This window comes from Triturus cristatus, chromosome 7, assembly GCF_964204655.1.
Source record: "Triturus cristatus chromosome 7, aTriCri1.1, whole genome shotgun sequence".
Classification (NCBI taxonomy): Eukaryota; Metazoa; Chordata; class Amphibia; order Caudata; family Salamandridae; genus Triturus; species Triturus cristatus.
In genome coordinates, this window is record NC_140590.1 from 1,656,755,150 (window position 1) to 1,656,775,418 (window position 20,269).

Below are 20,269 nucleotides of genomic sequence, written 5' to 3' on the forward strand. Positions count from 1 at the left end.
ATACACATTGCAATGTTGGAGCTCCGTCCTTATCCCAGCCATTTTAAGCCCAGAGCTACTCCATTGTCTTCAGTGGACCTCTCAACATTCCAATGTTCTAATATAGCATGTTAGCTATGATATAGGAATACATGGCAGCTGCTTTAGGAGATTGTGAAGAATAGTTGTAGCTGCTTTGTGATGTTTATCTATTAGTAGCAGTTCCTTCTAAGGGTACATAAAGAATAGTTGCAGCTCTGTTGTGCTTTCTTATTGATTATCTGCAGGTGCTCTTTAAAGTTGTGGAAAATAGCTGCAGTGCTTTGTTGTTTCATGGGGGAGTTTCTGCAGCTTGTTTGTTATCCTATGGAGTATAACTGCAGCTGCCGGGTGATGTTAAAGACATTGGCTGCAGTTGCTATCTACATAATACATAATAGATTCATCTGCTTCATGATGCCCGAGGACATGGCTATTACTCTTTACAATGTCATTGAGCATACTTGCACCTGCCTTGTGATGTTACAGAGAACTGTTGCCTCAGTTTTGTGAAATTAAAGAGAATAGCTGTGCCTGTCTTTTTTTTAAATTATATGTAGAGTAGAAATGCTTTGAAGTATCATAAAATCATATTTAGCTAAACTCTGATGTTTTATAGAATATTTGCAGCTACCTTGTGATGTTGTATAGACAATAGACACATTTACTTTGTGATGTTATGTGGAATTGTTGTAGATGATTTGTGATGCCTTAGAGAAGCTGCAGCTGCCTTTTGATGGTACATAGAATAGGTGGAACAGCTGTAAAATGAAGAGAACTGTCACGGATGCTGTGATGTCATATCCATACATACATACATATATCTATATATATATATATGTATGGAGATATATATATATATATATATATATATATATATATATATATATATATATATATATATATATATATATATATATAATATTAGATAAGACTGCTACGCAAGATCCTACCCTTTCTCCCCCAGACTTTGAGACGAGTGGTGATTCAAGCCTTAGCACTGCCTCGTTTGGACTATGGTAGCTCCTTATACTTGGGGGCCCCAAAAGGACTTATCTGGAATTTTCAGGTGGTGCAGAATGCGTCTGCATGCACACTGCTTGGAATCCCTATATCGCGGTCAGTTTGGCAGGGCCTGAGGGACCTTCTTTGGCTTCCCATTGCCCAAAGAGTGGAACTTAAATCACTGTGCACCGGGCTTTGCAAGGCCATGGTCCACCTATCCTTCAACAACCAATCACTCCCGATACTCTGAATAGACCACTCCGGTCAGCAAATTTACATCTGGCTTCTGTCCCAACTATCCAAAAAATGAGAAGCAGTGGTGGCTCCTTCGGCTTTAATGTAGCAAAGCTTTGGAACACCTTACCACCAGCTATTCGTATGATAGAAAACGAGCTACGCTTCCGCAGAGCAATCAAAACTTGGCTCTTTAAATAGCTTAGTCCTTGAGGGGCTCGGTCCGCCCGGGTGGAATGCTGCCTCTTACTCCGCGCTGGGATGCCTTAGGGTCACCATGCTGCTCTATAAATTATAGAAATAGAAATAGGTGCATTTGGTTTTTGATGCCACAGAGATCAGTCGCAGCCTCCGTTCAGTGTTACACCTCGAAAGGTTGCACTGCTGTATTTTAGTCACATTTGTGTTGTGATGTCATAGAATTAAATTGTAACTCTTTTGCGATGTAAACTAAGGTGCATGCATCTCATTTGTGTGCCACAAAGCATGGTTTGATCAGTTTTGTGTCATCAAACTTATAGGAGCTGCTTGGAAATGTTGATCAGAGTAAGCAGAGCGGCCTGAGTCTGGGGCGTCCATAAACTGAAATCGCAGTGTTCCTTTGTGATTTTATAGACTGGTCAGTACTGCTTTGTTGTATCATGGAACATTTGTAGAGCTCCCGTGGATGGTATAAAAAGGTCAGTTTCAGTTTCTTGGTGAGTCACTGTTGGATAAGTTCCAGTGGGTATTTCCATGAAGACAAGGAGTCTTTCCTGGTGGACATTAACAGGCTCCCCAGTGGACAAGGGATCAGGGCAGCAGGCAATGCAGGTGTGGTCCTATTAAATTTGTCAGTTGCCTTTGATTCAGTGCACCGTCAGATTCCGTCAGAGTGCCTGCACCATGCATGGTTGAGAAGGATCCAGGTAAAGCTGCAATAGCGCTTTTCTTGGAGGATCTTGCATAACAAATCAAGCAAAGAACTCTCTCTTCCCATCCAGAACATTTTCCTTAGGGTTCTGTAAGGCATGACATTACCTCTGCTTCTCATTAATGGTCCAGGCAATCAATGCATCAAAGCAGGCTAACGCAGGCTGTGGTGTGGTTCACAAATCAGTGGTGGTGTGGAGCGAATCAAGCGATGACTTAGTGACATTTCTCGATGGATGAGCGAGGCCACGATGACCCTGATCTTTTTATCCCCCAAGAGTTTACATCGGTTCATGCTATGGCATTCTCTTAGGTGGTCTGTGGTAAACATTGCTTTGCCCTCATCTCAGATCCAAAGACTGCAAAAGATGCAGAACTGAGAAGCCAGAGTGATCACTAACTTTTTAAAAGAGGTCATGTTCAGCACTAAGAATGCTGCTCTGTCCGACGGTAAAGGAGTGGTAGGATTGTGTAGGGTACTGTGCGTAGTCCATCATGCGGGCTGGAACAAAGGATCACAATACATCAAAACATCTTTTAGGAGGTGCAGGCCCAAAAAGATCTTTGAGATCTTAGACCAGTGGTTCTTAACCTTTTTACTTCTGTGGAACCCTACTTAATCATTACTGGATCCCAGGGGCCCACAATGAGTCATTACTAGAAGCCAGGGACCCCAGCCTAAGCATTTTGTATTATGCAATCTACGATGCAATAAACCTCATTAAAGAAACAAGCATTCATCAACCAAATGCATACATTATTAAATGGTTTATTTAAATTCTCAAACAAATATAAAATACTCCAAATGTTAATATTAACAGGAAGGTTGGAGCTTTTCTCAATTCAATTGAAGCCACCCATCGTCCATACTACAGTCTTTTTGATGCACGTGCACTGGTCCCACTAATCACTCTGAGGATACCAACTTCATTTGTAGCCTCCAATTTCACAATTTCAAATACATCCGCGTTTGCAGAGCCTTTTACAATGTCATCTTACATTTTTGCTTCTTTATTTATATGCACGTTATTAATTTGTTAACATTGTTTAATTTTCTAAACAGTTATGGGTCACCCGAGTAGCTTTCGCAGACACAAAGGGATCCTCAGACCACAGGTTAAAAACCACTGTCTTCCACTATCAATTTACGCAACCAAAGCAAGAAAAAATGCGTGATGGAGTATTGACTGTAGCCATTGAAGTGGCAAACGCTGCAAAGAGTTCCTGAGGAGGTTACAGAATATAGAAAATGGTTACTGTGTTTGGAGGCTGTTGTAGTTGGTGACTGGATTGCCTTTTGGTTCTTTCTAGAAAGCAATTGAAGTACTGTGCCCTCTGCCTTGCTGCAGACTGAGGTACCACGAGCCTAGCAAATAAGTATGCATAACATATGGCAACTCGCTTCACGTGCTTAGTGATGTCATTAAGAATAGTTGTCCCCGTGTTGCGATTTCATTGACAATGGTTGCAATTACTTTGTGATATTACATAGACATTATGTACAACTCCTTCGTGAGGGGCTAAAGAGGATAGTCACAGCTTCTTTGTGATGCCTTAGAGAAAGGCAGAGGCTGCTCAGTGAATTTATGGAAAATGTATGGATGTAACTGCTGTGTGAAGTTGTCTAGATAGAGGTTGAAAATATTTAGCTTCAACTCATCCTAATTTATTGATGGTCAATCATTTTTTATTCTGTGATGCATATTGGCATAGTTACAGCTGCCTCGTGATGCAGAATGACATAGTTACCGCTACTCTGTGAAGGAAAATGACATAGTTACAGCTGCTCTTTGATACAGAATGGCATAGTTACAACTACTCTGTGATGCAGAATGACATAGTTACAGATAATCTATGATGATGAATCGCATAATTACATCTATTCTGTGGTGCAGAATGGCAAAGTTACAGCTACTCTGATACAGAATGGCATAGTTACAGCTACTCTGTGATACAGAATGGCATAGTTACAGCTGCCTTGTGATGCAGAATGGCATAGCTGCAGCTACTCCGTGATGCAGAATGACATAGTTGCAGCTGCTCTTTGATGCAGAATAGCATAGTTACAGCTCCTCTGTGATACTGAATGGCATAGTTGCAGCCACCCTGTGATGCAGAATGGTATAGTTACAGCTGCTCTTTGGTGCAGAATGGCATATTTGTATCTGCTCTTTGATGCAGAATGACATAGTTTCAGCTCCTCTGTGATGCAGAATGGCATAGTAACAGCTTGCTTGTGATGCAGAATGGCTTATTTACATCTACACTGTGATGCAGAATATCATAGTTGCAGCTGCTCTGTGATCCAGAATGGCATAGTTACAGCTGCCTTGTGATGCAGAATGGCATAGTTACAGCTGCTTTTTGATGCAGAATGGCATAGTTGCAGCTAGTCTGTGAAGCAGAATTGCATAGTTACAGCTCCTCTGTGAAGCAGAATGGCAGAGTTACAGCTTGCCTATGATGCAGAATGGCATAGGTTCAGCTCATCTGTGATGCAGAATGGCATAGTTACAGCTGCCTTATGATGCAAAATGGCATAGTTACAGCTGCCTTGTGATGCAGAATGGTAGATTTGCAGCTCCTCTGTGTTTCAGTCAGGCACAGTTACAGCTGCTCTTTGATGCAGTATGGCATAGTTAAAGCTACTCTGTGATGCAGTATGACATAGTTTCAGCTGCCCTTTGATGCAGAATGGCATAGGTGCAGCTACTCTGTGAAGCAGAATGGCATAGTTACAGCTCCTCTGTGATGGAAAACGGCATAGTTACAGCTTGCTTGTGATGCAGGATGGCATAGTTACATCTGACTTGTGATGCAGATTGGCATAGTTGCAGCTCCTCTGTGATGCAGTATGGTACAGTTACAGCAGCTCTGTAATGCAGAATTACATAGTTACTTCAGCTCTGTGATGCAGAATGGCATAGTTATAGCTGCCTTGTGATACAGAATGGCATAGTTACAGCTATTATGTGATGCAGAATGGCATAGTTACAGATGCATTGTGATGCAGAATGGCATAGTTGCAGCTCCTCTGTGATGCAGAATGGCATAGATACAGCTGCTCTTTGATGCAGAATGGCATAGTTACAGCTACTCTGTGATGCAGAATGGCATAGTTGCAGCTTCTCTTTGATGAAGAATGGCATAGTTCTAACTGCCATGTGATACAGAATGGCATAGTTACAGCTATTCTGTGATGCAGAATGGCATAGTTACATATGCCATGTGATGCAGAATAGCATAGTTGCAGCTGCTCTTTGATGCAGAATGGCATAGTAACAGCTACTCTGTGATGCAGAATGGCATAGTTGCATATCCCTTGTGATGCAGAATGGCATAGTTACAGCTGCTCTTTGATGCAGAATGGCATAGTTACAGCTATTCTGTGATGCAGAATGGCATAGTTGCAGATGCTTTGTGAGGCAGAATGGCATAGTTGCAGCTCCTCTGTGATGCAGAATGGCATAGCTACAGCTGCTGTTTGATGCAGAATGGCATAGTTACAGATGCCTTGTGATGCATAATGGCATAGTTACAGCTACTCTGTGATGCAGAATTGCATAGTTACAGCCCCTCTATGATGCAGAATGGCATAGTTATAGCTGTCTAGTGATACAGAATGGCATAGTTACAGCTGTTCTGTGATGCTGAATGGCATAGGTAAAGCTACTCTGTGATGCAGAATGGCTTAGTTGCAGGTATTCTGTGATGCAGAATGGCATAGTTACAGCTCATCTGTGATGCAGAATAGCATAGTTACAGATGCCTTGTGATGCAGAATGACATTGTTGCAGCTACTTTGCGTTGTATTGATGATGAGAATTGTTGCAGATTTGCCCTGATGTCAGAAGCTGAATTAGCTTTTGGTGTAACAGAGCCTGGGTGTCCTTGTGTTACAATGTACTGCACTGTAATGTCTTGGAATAGGTCTATTCTGAATTTAGTAGAACACAAATTACAGCTGCTTTTTGACATTATAGTGAGCAGATGCTTCTGCTTTCTGATGACACAAAGAACAGATGCAACTGCTTTAGGATGTCTAGATAGAGCCCAGTGGTGACATTTGAAAGTTGCGAGGCGTAAAACAATTGTCGTACTTCTCCTGCGGCGAGCGAAAACACATTCACTCTCGTGGTGTGCTTAGCTAAAAACGAAAGAAAAAAAGTAGTGCCTTAATAGTGAGCAGTGGAAGGACACAAGTAATGGCCAACACTTGCAACCATGGGCGCCATTTAAGCACTTTCAACCTGCATCCGACAATCTGCCTGGATCTCTGATCTCTGACAGACGCAAGTTAGTGATACCATCACATGAAATTTTAAACCTACTGTACACTACACTACAGTGCTTTCATCTTCCACAGTATCATTACACATGCACCATTGAAACTGCCTCGATATGCATGTGATGTTACACAAATAATTCAATTAACCCAATCAAGGCCGGCCTTAAATCTAAAAACACTCTTTGGAAATGTTATAAAGCATTTCGTTTCTGGACAATGAAAGTACTGTAAGGCGAACACACCTGAAACTCGAGAGATGCAAGTGGGAAGGGCGAACGTGATGTTGTCATACGACCAATTTGCAAATCACGCCTGGGCACCAGGGCGCTTTGTTCCGAGTCCACTCCTGGATTTTACTCGGCGCTTAGGCACAAGGCCTGTGAACGTGAGTTGCTTTCAGACAAAAAAAAAATTGCACTGTACCCGCCTTGACTGCGCACGAACATGCTCTTAGCACATGCATTCTAAGAGGCGTTGCATTGCCCTTTACAGAAGTCACCAGGCTCCCAGTGCCTTTTTAAAACCTAGCCCAAAGCATTCCGGGAGCCCTGGTCACTTCCAATAGCTTCACCTGCAGCAGGTGTCTTATAAATCGGCCATTAATCCCTTCAGGAAGAAATATGCCTTCTTCTTTTAACCAGTATTGGCGAAATATAAAAGTCCTGATTCCCTACCATTGTTGTTGATTCTTTGAGGGACATTTCCCAACAGTCATTGTTTAAACGGTTGTCTGGAGGAATCTAGCGAAACTTAATAAACAGTGCCGTGGCTGGTTCCTTTCAAGCCCTTGTGGAGAAGCTTTTCTTGAGCGGATTTGCATTTAAAAGTTTCTCTTTGACTGAGGCCTGCTTAAGGCTTCTAAAATAAATGGCTGCAGTCAGGCGGGCTCTTTGTGAACGCGCCATTTAGTTATGTACAAGAACGTTTAGCTCCTCGAAAAGTACAATTAAGGTTTTGCGAGTTAGAAACAGTGCATAATCCATTTCAGATTAAAATAATTCAGGTTGCTAGTTATGAAGCTAGAAGATGTTCAGACGCAGTCGGGGGCCTGCAAGGTAGCATAAGTCTACAATCCTTCAGTCGCGGCTCGCAATACTCGCGGGGGAGTCGCACAGGGGTGGGTGCCGGGGCAGTTTAAAAATAAAGTTTAAAAAAAAACTTTAACATACCTGACTGGGCGGGTCCGCGCCGCCACTACTGCTGTCTGCTCCTGGTCCGAGGTCCGGTGAGTTGGCGCCTTCAACGTCTTTTGCGCGAGTGGCTGGCAACCCCTCTCAGGAAATCCAGACGCTGCTCCAGCAGCGCCAGGATTGGCTGAGGGCAGGGATACTCCCTGCCCATTAGGAGACAGTGGGCTGCGCATGAAGCAACCCTCGGTCTCTTAAGGGAAAAGCTAGTGCGCATGTTCGGGCTGATCGTAAAAATGATCAGCCCAAAAACAAACATGCGCGCTATTGCGCTGTCACTCAACCCTGAGAGTGCTGCTGCAGCCCGACCCCCTTCAGCGTCCGTGTTCTACTTCTGACACTAATTTCAATCAGGAGTCCTGATTGCTGCAATTGGCGTCAGAAGTAGAACGATTTCTAAATGGGGCCGTGCCATTAGTGGGGCAATGCCCCCAATGGACGCACCGCCACTGATAGAGCCTGAAAATGCTCTAACTCATCCTATTTTATTGACGGTCAAGTATTTATTTTTTCCAAAGAAGTATATTGATTTTCAATGACACAAAAAATAAACTAATATAAAAATCAAATTATAGGGCTAAAAACAGTCCTTTTTTGTCACCTATGCCAGTCCAGATGACATCTAAAAGTGCGGTCGCTGTAAACCTAAGTGTAAATCATGTTAGATATGTTCGACTGTACCTCTTCTTTTTTGATTATTGAACAACTGTGATGTGCAAGCCTGCTATAAAATGATTGGTTGATTATTTGGTATGTGAAATTAGTTCTTTCTGATTTGTAACACACCTCAAAACATCAACTTCAATACAAAGGAGGAGGTTAAGACCACATATTACACATCTCGAATTGAGGCTAGAATAGCAAGGGCTTCAGCCATGGAAACTGTCCTTTGTCATGTATCTATGTTGTCTGCTGAAGGGATGGAACCTTGCATCACATGGGTATCTTTTCCCCAACACAGATTTTATCTTACACCAGTGGCGACTGGCATCTACAGGGAGAGGGGGCGCACACACTCAAAATAATATATATTAAAAAAGCGTACCTGTACTCAGCGGCGTCCTCACTCCGAACCCCTTCTTTCGACACAGGAACCGGATGCAGCAACTCCCTTGGCCAATCCTGAGCACTGCTCTCACCAGCATAACAGCCTTGGGTTTGGTGGGAGTGGCCTCACTCAACGCTACACAGCGCTCTGGAGGTTTTGGCTTGCTCCAACCTAGCTGTGTTAAAACTGCTGGGTTAGAGTTGTTTAAAGTGTGCATGTGTGGTTGTCCATTGCAAGACAGCTGGCCAAAAAGACATGCGCATTTTAAACAGTGCCGTACTAGCCCTCCCATCTTCCTGCTGTTGTCACTTTGCAGCAGTCCTCCCCGTCCTGACACTCAACTCGGGACGGGGGATCAAAAACAAAATTGTAATTATTTACTATTTATTTTTCATCCCAGGGATTTTTAAGTGGGGTGACACTCCTCTGCTAAAACGGAGGAGCCAGCCCTGTCTTACGCCCCTGAGACTCTGTACAGTTAAAAAATGTGTGGCTTTGCCCAGTAAGAGGCACTTGGTTTTCCTCGCTGCGCGTGCTACTCTACCTCACTACAATCCACGACCCACGTGATACTTTTTTGTGAGCTGTACAGTACCCCGACATCACATTTTCTGTGCCCAGTATTGCATTCAAAGGGCTTCCTTTCGCACAAAGGTTTGCAATTCCTTCAGCATTTAGATTCACAATCCGTATGTTATGCTGTGATTAGCTTTATTTGCTTGGCACTAAATATCAGAAAAAATTATGCCGGGGCATGATGTTACTGTTTCAAAATCTGTATTGAGATACTTTTTTGGCTTTTAAACTTTACAAAATGAAGCTGAGTTTCTATATATGTTATATCTACTTTTCTCCCAACTAGCATTGTATGTTAGTTTTTAAATTTAATTCCTCAGCACATATTGTCGCTTTTTATAAATACGTCGTGCATTGGCATTGTTCTTGTAAATCTTTCTCTATATCTAAGATTTTAGATTACTTGTATTGGTATTATCAAATGATGGTCCAGGCGGATTGACAGTCCTACGGTGTTAACGATAGTCTTGATTTTTACCTGTTCACATAGCGAACCCACCTGAGGTTTTTGTTGTCAGTCATATGTCGAGAGGACTTTTTTTGTCTGCTCACTGTTACCATTGCCTGATCCATATTTGTAATTTATTCTTTTTTCACTTTATATTTTAACATATATTCATATGTATGAATTCCTTTTTTGTTGTTAGTTGTCATTTTTAGGTCGAGCCTGGGCAGCACATGTGCTGCTCTGCGAGGTATGCTGTATTAGAGAATGGGCTTGCCACTCTCCGCCCATATTTTTCATTGGCTTGCGCCATTGTCCTTTTTAAATGCTGGCTTCTGATTCGTTAATAGGCTTGTTAGTCCCTCCTTAGTACTGCCTTGTCTTCATTTGTAACCTCCCATGAGGACTGGCTCTTTTACTTCTGTTGTTACACGGTATGTCTTATTTAGTCTGGGCTTTAATGAGTTTTTCCTACTTCAGGCTAGACATGCTTTCCTGCAACATTCAGCGCGGCAGGCGTGCTTTCACTTTTCAAGCAGCTCGGGACAATGGCAGCTGCTTCTTTGAAACAAAATCGGTCTCGCAATTACAAGAGTTTGATCTATTGGCATTGTGAAGGTCAATGCCTTTTATTAATTATCAAAACCGATAAATAAAAGGCGTTCTCATTTACAATGCCAGTAGCTTAAACTCGTATTGCATTGCAAATGCTTTTTATATGTGCTGCTATGGTCAATATCGACTGAAAAAAAATATTTGACTGACTGATTTGTGACATTATAGAAAATAGTTGTGGTTGCATTTTGATGGGATAGAGTGAAGGTTGCCAGTACCATATGGAATACGTAAACCATAGAAGAAAAAAAAGTGACGGGTGGATTCCTTAAACTAATCTCACCCACAGGTAATATAGTCGATATAGCATATTACTGTTCTGCCCACCAAGCCACCTCAGTTAGGAATCAGCCATTTGCAGTTTTGTCTTGATCCTGCTCCAGTAGGAACAGTGTGGCCCAAACTGGCAGATCAGGTCTCCGAACGAGAACAGAAGCCACCCCAGACCGGTTTTGACTTTTTGGACCTCGCCCTGTGAGGGGGAAGCTTTAGTCCCATGACCAGTGAGCACAGGACCCACATCTGGGCTCACATTTCACACTTAGTGTTGTAATAAGGAAAACAAAATAGTAATGGGTGGACAGCTTGGATTAGCCCCAGTCATTGGTAACTTTTCTCTGTGCTGGAATCCAGTCCACCATTTTGTGCCTACCACGGCACCTCAGACAGGAACCAGCCATATGCAAATCAGCCGTGGTCCTGCTCCAATAGGTCGAACCGGTAGGTCAGGTGCCCTCTGACTGGAAACACAAGGAATCCCAGACCAGTTTCAGCCTTTTTGGGGTTGTAGCTACTTTGTGATGCTTTGGGAAATCGATGCAGTCGCTTTGTGATACTTTCATCAAGAGTCGCAGCGGCATTATTGTGTAATGGAAAATACTTACAGCTATTTTGTAATGTCATAGACAAAGGGTGTGCTAGAATCTTTACAGTAGTATTGTGATATCACTGTGGTTGTATATAGTCTGTGACGTGAAAGAGAATGGTTCCACTGCATTGTGTTGTTATATCAGTTGCGGCTTCATTTTGCTGTCATAAGGAATAGAGCGGCCGCTTTGTGGTGTTGGAGAACAGCTGCTGCGGCTTTGTGACAAAAAAAGTATAGTTGTGGTTCCATTGTAAGGTCACATATGTTAAGGGCAGCTACATTATGTGCAGCTGCAAAGAGTTGCAGCTATATTTTGAGGTCAAAGAACACTTATTACTGCTTTGTGGTGCCAGGTAGAGACTGACTTCTGCTGCTTTGTGGTGTTCTGGAGACTACCCATGACTGCCAAACGCAATAAGAGCAAATAAACAAGAACCTCACCAGATCACGTTTATTGTCAGTAGTCCCACACCAAGTTTAGTTGGCGCATGCCATTTTCCGATGTGTGGCCTTAGGCACGTGCATTGCTGTCCTAATGTTCTGCAAACAAAACTCCAAGTGGTATAATTGTGTCCTGCTTGCTTAATTGATGAAAAAGATAAATGTATCCTCTTGCCCCACCACTATGGGTTGCGGTCTATTGAGGACAAGAGGTGATTGAAGTATAACATGATGTGATGTTGCACATGAGTCCATAAGCCCCTGTATTTACATTTTCTGTCTGTTCATTCCTTCCAGGGGCCTAAAGGAACAGCAGGAAAACCAGGTTTGGCAGGAAAACCGGGATTATCTGGACTTCCAGGAATAGATGTAAGTATCTTGGTGCAAGTCTCAATCAGGGGCATAGCTTCAGGGGGGAGTTTGGTGTGTAACACCCCCCTAATAAATGTATTTTTTGATAAATATTTGGGCACATGTGCTTTCAGTGGGGTATTGCGAGATGTCAGTCGGATTTCACCAGAAATACTTACATAAACATAGACAAAGACATACAGACACTCTCTTCCTCTCTGTTTTGAAAGTCCTCGAAATATTGAGTATTTTACAAAATATTGTGTTTTCTCTCTTGGTACTCCTAACAATCCGCATTCCTCTCCCTTTGCAATGTCCCTTAGGCCCCTCTCATGTGCCCTGCTTGTCATATCATGTATTGTAACATTAGATGACAGTCTGATTGAGAAGTGTGGCTCAATGATTAGAGCGGCAGACCCTGATGCAGAGGTCTAGCCCGGGACCAGGGTTCAATTCCCCGCCTCGGCGGGTCTTGGGCTAAAAAATTCCACGGACCTGATAACTCTCGCCTCGGTGCCATTCCAAGCATGGAGTCCCACTCTGCAACTCTGGGCAATAGCTTGCTTAATTTCCACAATGGCCCCCACAACGCTAAGGATGCCTGGCCTCCACCTTGGGGGTGCCCAGGAGTGGACGCCTCACAGGGAAAGCCAGGATAGGTTCCACAGCGGTATTCGTACAAGCGCCTTGAGACCCTTGCGGGTGAGTAGTGCGCTATACAAGTATCAATTTACATTACATTACATTGTCAGAAAATCTGAAGCTCACCCCCCCAACCTTACTGACCAAGCTACGCCCCTGGTCTCAATGGAAGCAACAATATGCACGACAGCAGAATGGGCCGCACCATCGGACTCTACATACCCCATTGCAATAAGCTTCCAGAACTTCCCTTCTATGGTTCCATAATCGGCAGCCCGTGTACTGTCCAATGGAAACAACCGTGCCTGGACCCACAATGCACTTGATGTTAGAAACATGGTGCCCAAGAGGAAGGTAGCATTCTCTGGTTCAGTTATCTTTAATTTATGATAAAGCGTCAGAAATGTCATGTTAAAGCGAATGAGTCTTGTCACTGACGTAGTGGCCTGCTCTCTGCACATGTTCCGTAGAAAACCATTAACTCCTATAAACTAGGCTCGCGCAGTCATTCCTGGTCTGCTGACCCTTGCGAGGAAACGTCCGTTTTTAGATTTAGTGATTCCAAGTAAAATAGTCTGGCAAGCATCACCTTAGGAGGGACTTATCTTCGAAAGGCTGACCACTCTCAAAGATGTTCACCCATCTCAGAAAGGATACAGCCAGCTTTGGAGGTCGCCAGTGTGATGCACTTAAAGCGCTGTGAAAGAAAATAATTCAGAATGATTTTTGTATATTGACGACTATATTCCTTTTATACGTTGTACACTTTATTTAGATCTGGCGTAGTGATTATTAATTTTTTTTGCCAGCCTCCTGTTTCCTCTAAATTCATAATAAAAATACTTTAAGGGTCTTTACCATTTTGCTTCCACCCACCACAGCACACCGTATGGCGCAATGAGTCAGCACCCTTCAAACATTGACTCTCTTCTGTGGGACAGCCTTATGCTAATATATATCGGTTAATTTCTGCCTAAACGTTAGACAACTTAGCTGTCTCGTCTGGTGAGCCAACCTATGTTTTCATTTCATGTATTTTTTAATTTGTTTTTGGTATTGGTCATTTTTAGGTTTTTTGGTAAACATTTGCCTATGATCTTTAGACTGTGAGATTTTAACTTTTTTATTAATTTTAATGCCTCTTTCCCGTTTGCAAAAGAAACAAATACATCATCTCAGGCTTGCCAGGGCCAGAATTATTTACTTTTCCGTTTTAAGTGTAATGATATAATCATTAATATGTCAGTCCAGGCCTCTCAAAGGCCCTATTGAGAAATCTGCTTCCACCCCTCCAGGAGAGAGGGTCTCTTGTTGCCATAACCAGTACCAGATTTGCTGTTAGAAAACCCCTGTCCAGCGTGCTGAAATGCCCCTGTTGCTATGGTCCAATGGTGCATGTGATGAATACTTTCATAGCATATTCTTTTAGTTGGAAAGGACAGCATTAATACATTGAGCCTGCTGTGTTCATTTTGTTCTTTGTTTTCAGGGTTTAACTGGCCCAGATGGCAAGCCTGGCCCCGATGGACCACCAGGAGAACGGGTGAGTGATTCCTGAATAATAACAATATTGACCTTTCCTATCGAGCAGCCCACACTTGGAGCTCCTCTTGGTGCTATAGCAGTAGTTGTTGTTATTACTCAGGTAGATGATGCTCATTCGGAGGTGGTCTCGCAGAACCTGTTTTTACCTGCCTGACCGCTGCATCCACAGGGACCACATTTGGGAAGTGGCTGGAAGTGCTTAATTTGAGCTGGTGCTTTCCGATGCTCGGCACCGTCACTTAATTGTGAACACCAGCACTCATAACAGTCTGCCAGATGGTGGCGATATTTGTCTAATTTAGAGTTGAGCACAACAGCAGCTGTTTATAAATTCAATCTACTTTAAAATGACTACTACCTGCTGCCGAAGCTATTCTTACAGCTCTGGGGGCCTGGAAACTGGAGTCCAAACTGTTATGCTTGTAGGAGTGGTGATGGTTAGTAGTTGTGTTGGTACTGACATTGGCAGCGTTGGCAGGGGCAATGAGAGCTGCATGCTGCAGTGGCATCCTAATGAGGGCCCTGGCACTTATTGTTTTACAAATTAAGTGCTGGTGGCTGGTAAGAAGGTTTCTAAGTAAGAGGGGCATAGACTACCACCAGCTGAAGCACTATACAGCTGGTGCCCAGTTCTGAAAGTCAGACGCTATCCCTTACCTTACAGGCGATGTGGGTGGGGAAGGGTACTGACTGCTGATGCAGATAACCAACTGGCTGTTTTCCCTATTACTTACAAGTTACTGACAAAATCATGAACTGCACCTACCAGAATGCAATGAGGAGCTTTGCGTAGTGGTAAGCCTTGGAATACGACTACGCATTTTGGATTGGTACTTGACCCAATGAAATACAAGCACTATTTCAAGCACTCCTAAGGTCAACAGCTACTTCCTGCTTCAGAACAGTTAAAACCAAGTAACGCATGTCCAGTATGCACAGAAACACCAGCCCTGGCTGTGCCAACTGATGGTGAGCACTTCTTCACTCGTGAGTTACAGAAAATATCCTGAACCACTATTAATAGAATGCAGCAGAGAACTTTTGCTGAGATGCAAGCAGCATGCTCCCTCATATTGGTTTGCATGTTGTGCTAATGACCATTCTGCCTCTTCTTCAAAGCACTGCCCCAGCAGTCAGAGGATGATCCTGTGTGGTTGGTCCAGGCACTTAAATGTCCAGGTCTTGCTAACAGAGCAGTGAAGGGGCAAGGAGGTGCCCCTGAGAACAAACAAATAAAAGCAATCAAGCCAACTAGGTGGTGTCAATTGTCTGTTTTTGATAACCAATACAGAAATGTGTCACAAATTCAGCTACAACCCTCCTCTTGGATCCCAAAAGTGATTAGGTGGTCGTGGGGGGCACACTTCTTTCCACTTCCCCCTTATTAAGTTTTCAAAAGTCTCTAAACAATTTATTAAGTCATCTATAACAACCTTTGTTATTTTTATCTTTCATTTATTTCAACTAATGCAATGCTAGCTTAAATGTGGTACTGGGACTGTATTTTTGTTCTTTGCTGAATTCATCTGTTTGAGTCATTTCTTTGTCGGATATTTAATTTACTTTTTATATATAACACCCATTCCTGAGGAAGAATTTTTGCCCAGTCTGGATGCTGTTTGTGTGCTATCCCGCGTCCTCTTGATTATGTGCACTTACTATTAGAGAAGGATTGAAACAATAGTCCACAAGGTTCATTACCCATCTACCCATAGCTGCCACAACTGTGAGTTCCATCAATTAAAATAGATCATAATACACCACAACCTTGTGTTCCAATTTGGATATCACCCTTTCGGCAATAAATCTGTGAAAAACCCTAATACGTGGAATTGGAATATATCTAGCCCTTTTTCTTTAAAGGTTTAATTGGAAAAAGTATTCACATATGTTGTACTCTCACTTATAAGTACATATGTTGGCATATTGCTATTACACGACCCAAAACAACAATTTTTTTTCTCCACATCTTGTGTTAAGCCAAACTTATTAGATTGTAGCTCCACACTCCATTTCCATTCTGGCTGCAGTAGAAGCTCTCTGTAATTTCTATATTGCAAAACAAGTTAACCAGTTCTTACCACTTGTCTGTTTTTCATTCAAATGCACTGCCATGGGATGATTTCTATCTCCAGTCTTGACTATAAATATTTGTTTACTTATCCCAGTGTTTAACAGTTTCATGATGCTAAGAATGAATAGGGCACCACCCTTTAATGCTACAAAAGAAACCAGGAAGTCTGTATGCCAGTTCATGAATAACTCAATTCTGTATTATCACCTCCTCTTCATCAACTTGATCTTCACGTTTGTTACCCAAATTAACACATTCTACTGTTTGTGTACACACCACCTGCTAGGGCTCTCTGAAAACCTTTTCACAGTGTTTTTCTCATGTTGTCTAGTGGTTAAGGGACAAAGCATATTTAAGTTTTGTGTCTCTTAAAGCTAATTGTTGAAAATATGTTTATTGCACTGGTCAAACCTTTGCCAAACAAATCCTTAAAATGCATGTGCTCAACCAATCAATCAATCAGGAGTTTGTATAGTGTGCCTACTCACCCATGAGGGTCTCAAGGTAAACCTGGTTATGAAGCTAACTGGCTGGTTACCCTTTTCTCCTCTTCTTGGTGGTACCACAAATTATATTCTGGGCTTCCTGTAACTTATATCCTCTGTCATTTCCAAGCATTCCTTTGGGTATTTCTGATCTTTAAATGTGGTTCTGATCTTTTCTTTTTGCCCACAATCTTCAAATTCAGAACCAGTTTTTCTTACCTCTCTGGATGTCTCTGATCAAAGTCCTTCTCCCACTTCCTCAGGCAAGTTAGTTTTGATTTTGGGCTGACCATCCAAAGGACCAGAAACACAATTGAAGAAAAGATAGATGCTGTCGCTCTGGACCTCAGCCTCCCGTACACAGTTCAGGGAAGCGTCCTGACAGTCACATAAACCTAATCCAATTGACCATGCTCCAACATTATGTGAAAGTAATAAAAGTCTGCATCGAAGAATTGCATGAGCGCATCAGAGGGCTGGAGTATTAAGTACATGATTCCAGAACAGTGTTCCTTTGGTGGGCCTTCATGAATAGGTTGAAGGACATAGCATGTAGCTTTTACTAAAAAACTGGTTCAGTAAAGGGGCTGCCCGAATGATCTGTTCCCCTTATTTGCGATGGAGCAGTCACATACGTTTGCGATGGCTGTCCCTAGATAAGCCATCTAGAACAATAGTAGAGAGGCTGCTAAATTGCGAAGGCATTGTCCTGCAATTTGTGTGTGAGAATGACCCCTTTGAGAAAGACAATGTAAGACTGTCGATGTTCTTAAATTCCACGACAACAGTTCATCAGTAGCACAACTCTTTCCTTTAGCGTCTGACCTCACCCAGCCAATCATATGGACACTTACACCACAGCGCAGGAGTTGGACTCAAGACCAATTGTTCCTTACACCAATACAAATAATATTTTTATGCTCACACCCAATGTATGTGAGGACTATCTGTATAGAACTCTTTTTTTTATTGAAGAAGTGTGATAGCACAACCACTCCTCACATTTGTCTGGTGAGGGATTATTATCCACAGGATTTGCTTGGGTAAGCAAAGCATTTGAAGGGGGCTGGTCTGGTGTAGGAAGTTCAAGGATTGGGTGACCTCCTTTCAATTTTTCCTCCTTTGCTCCTTCTCGAACTGATAATTGGTGAACAAGATTAGAACCCATTTATGTTTATTTGTTTGAGAGGTCTACCTCTGGGAATGGGTTACAATGTAGAGTTGTTTTTGATTCAGAAGAGAGATGGAAATATGTTCTGTTTCGACTGGATTGGCAGTGACTATCTTTGTCATTGCATTGAAACGCCCTACCTCTTGGCTCATTGGTAAATAACCCCAGTGGGACCATGAGTGGGATACACTTGGCAAGATTCTTTGCTTCATGCTGGGATGATCCACGTACATGAATTCACACTTCTCATCTGGAATGTTAAATGTATGCAATGCACATGATAAAAGATAAACACTCACCTAAGGAGACGTAGCTTTAATTTTGATGTGCTGCAAGGGACACATCTCACCAACACTGAATATAAATGCTTAAAGAGTAGGTAGGCAGATTAGTGGGATTGTACGTGATACTCTGCTTATGCAAGGGGTTTCCTTTTATCCATCAGACCCTGGGCCCCCTTCGTGGCCGTGAGAGAATGATGAGGAATGGAGATTTGTAATTATTGAAGGGTCTCTGAATGGGTTGTCAATGCTACTAAGAGGAATATAGATGCACCAAACATCACTTGCCACATTCATTCTTGGTTGTGCATTTCTTGACCTTGCTGCTATTGATATGGGGAGCACCACGGGTCGTAGACTCCTTGATCATCCTTATTAATTTATGTCACAGGCTTTTTCGAGAGTTTGCATAAATCAATTTCTAATTCACACACGTCCTTTTTGCTAAAATGAGGTAATACCTCTTAAAGGCTGATCAAATTGTAGCAGAGTAAGTCGACTGACAGGCGTTCTTTGGTATGGTTAAGGATATATCAATTGCCTTTTGGCATTGCTTTGACATGTATGCCATTATGTTTTTGAAGGTTCTTTGGTCTGGCTGGACCTTCCTTTACTTGCCTATGGACATTATTGAGCCTTTGAAGGCATCATCAAACAGGGAGTGGGAAGCAGTCACTGCATGCCTGGCTGCAAGTTGCACTGCTTGACACACTCCCCTTGGTACTTGACACACATTTCATGTGTTTCTGCTGTTCTCAGCAGGACTCTTCCCTAATGAGGCTCCCTGTAGGTGTAATGACCTCATTACTTTTAAGTCCAACTCTCCTTTCATAGAAGCGGTCACCGTGAAAGAGGACGGGAAATTACTAAGTTTAGGTGATGTGAAGGTGGGTGCATACAGCTCTCTTTTGGAATGAAAATAAGAGCTGCATACTGTCTTGGTATCTACCAATATCTTTTCATCTATTGCTTCATCTTTTATTCCCTTCATCCCTTTGTCCTCTTTTCCAAACCTTTAGTTTGTAACGGTAATAATAAATATAATAAAAAAAATTCAAGTTGTCTGTTTCTAAGACGTCTTAGTAAAACTTGAAATGAACTTTCATTTTAATCATAAATATAACACAGGTAGGATAAGATCATGGAACACATTTCATTTTCGGTATGGTCTTTGAAAACAATGCTGCGGCTATACCAACATCAATAAATTGCATCTTACACAATAGATTCAAGCAACTACCAGCCCCATCTTTTGTAACAACAGGGCACAATATATGTTTATGTTGAGCTAGAATTAGCAAACAGTCCACTGGTAATTGTATTGCATCACATTTTACCCTAAAAAGGCAAATAGAAATGTTATTGCTTCCCTCAGCCGTGTTAATCCCTATTCTTAGACCTAATAGTTAATTGCATTTTCTCCTGTGAGGAAGTTCAGGGTAGTAAGGAAATACTTTGCTATCTCTAAGCCAGGGTAAAGATTTGAAAATCTATTTTTTATTACTTAAAAAATCCCAATCTATTTTGTTTGTTAGTTTCACTAGCTGGTTCTTTCTTAGCATGCGTCCGCACAGCAGCTAGTGTGGAAACTTCAGTAGTGAAAGTGCTTGCCCAACTTCAACTTATACTTGCATTGCAAAGTGTATACTCTGGGAGGCAAATAAGCTCCACCCTTCCATCAAGTACCTTGAATGTAATAGAGAAGTCTTGATCTTTACAGAACTTTGAAGAATGGATACATCTTAAGCTCCATGCCTGAAATGTCAACACCTAAACATTGGTACCCAATTCTAATCTTAAAGTTTGGAATGTAACACTAGGAGAAATAGTTTCTTTAAACAAAACCTTCATCTCCTAGCCAATGCACCTGGGATCCATTGCAAGGAGCTCAGCCGCATAAACAGCTTTAGTGATTACCTTACCATAAAAACCTTTTAAGTAAGATTAAGCAGACAGATTTCCATATTGATAGTAAAATTGCAAGAGTGCATTTACTGCAACAAATAGCTTTGAGTTCAAAGAGGAAAAATGGGCACACCATTGCAACGCTGCTCAAACTAGGAGCCCTAAGTGCATGTAATGT

At 42.2% G+C, this 20,269-nt stretch overlaps 1 protein-coding gene across 1 annotated transcript in view; it reads left to right on the top strand.

The window, feature by feature from the left end:
- Positions 1-20,269, top strand: part of COL9A3 (collagen type IX alpha 3 chain) — a 193,883-nt gene that overhangs the window by 38,458 nt on the left and 135,156 nt on the right. Inside the window, exons 4-5 of the mRNA XM_085619726.1 lie at positions 11,935-12,006; positions 14,120-14,173. Coding sequence (XP_085475852.1) covers positions 11,935-12,006; positions 14,120-14,173 — 126 coding nt within the window. The remainder of the gene's footprint in view (positions 1-11,934; positions 12,007-14,119; positions 14,174-20,269) is intronic.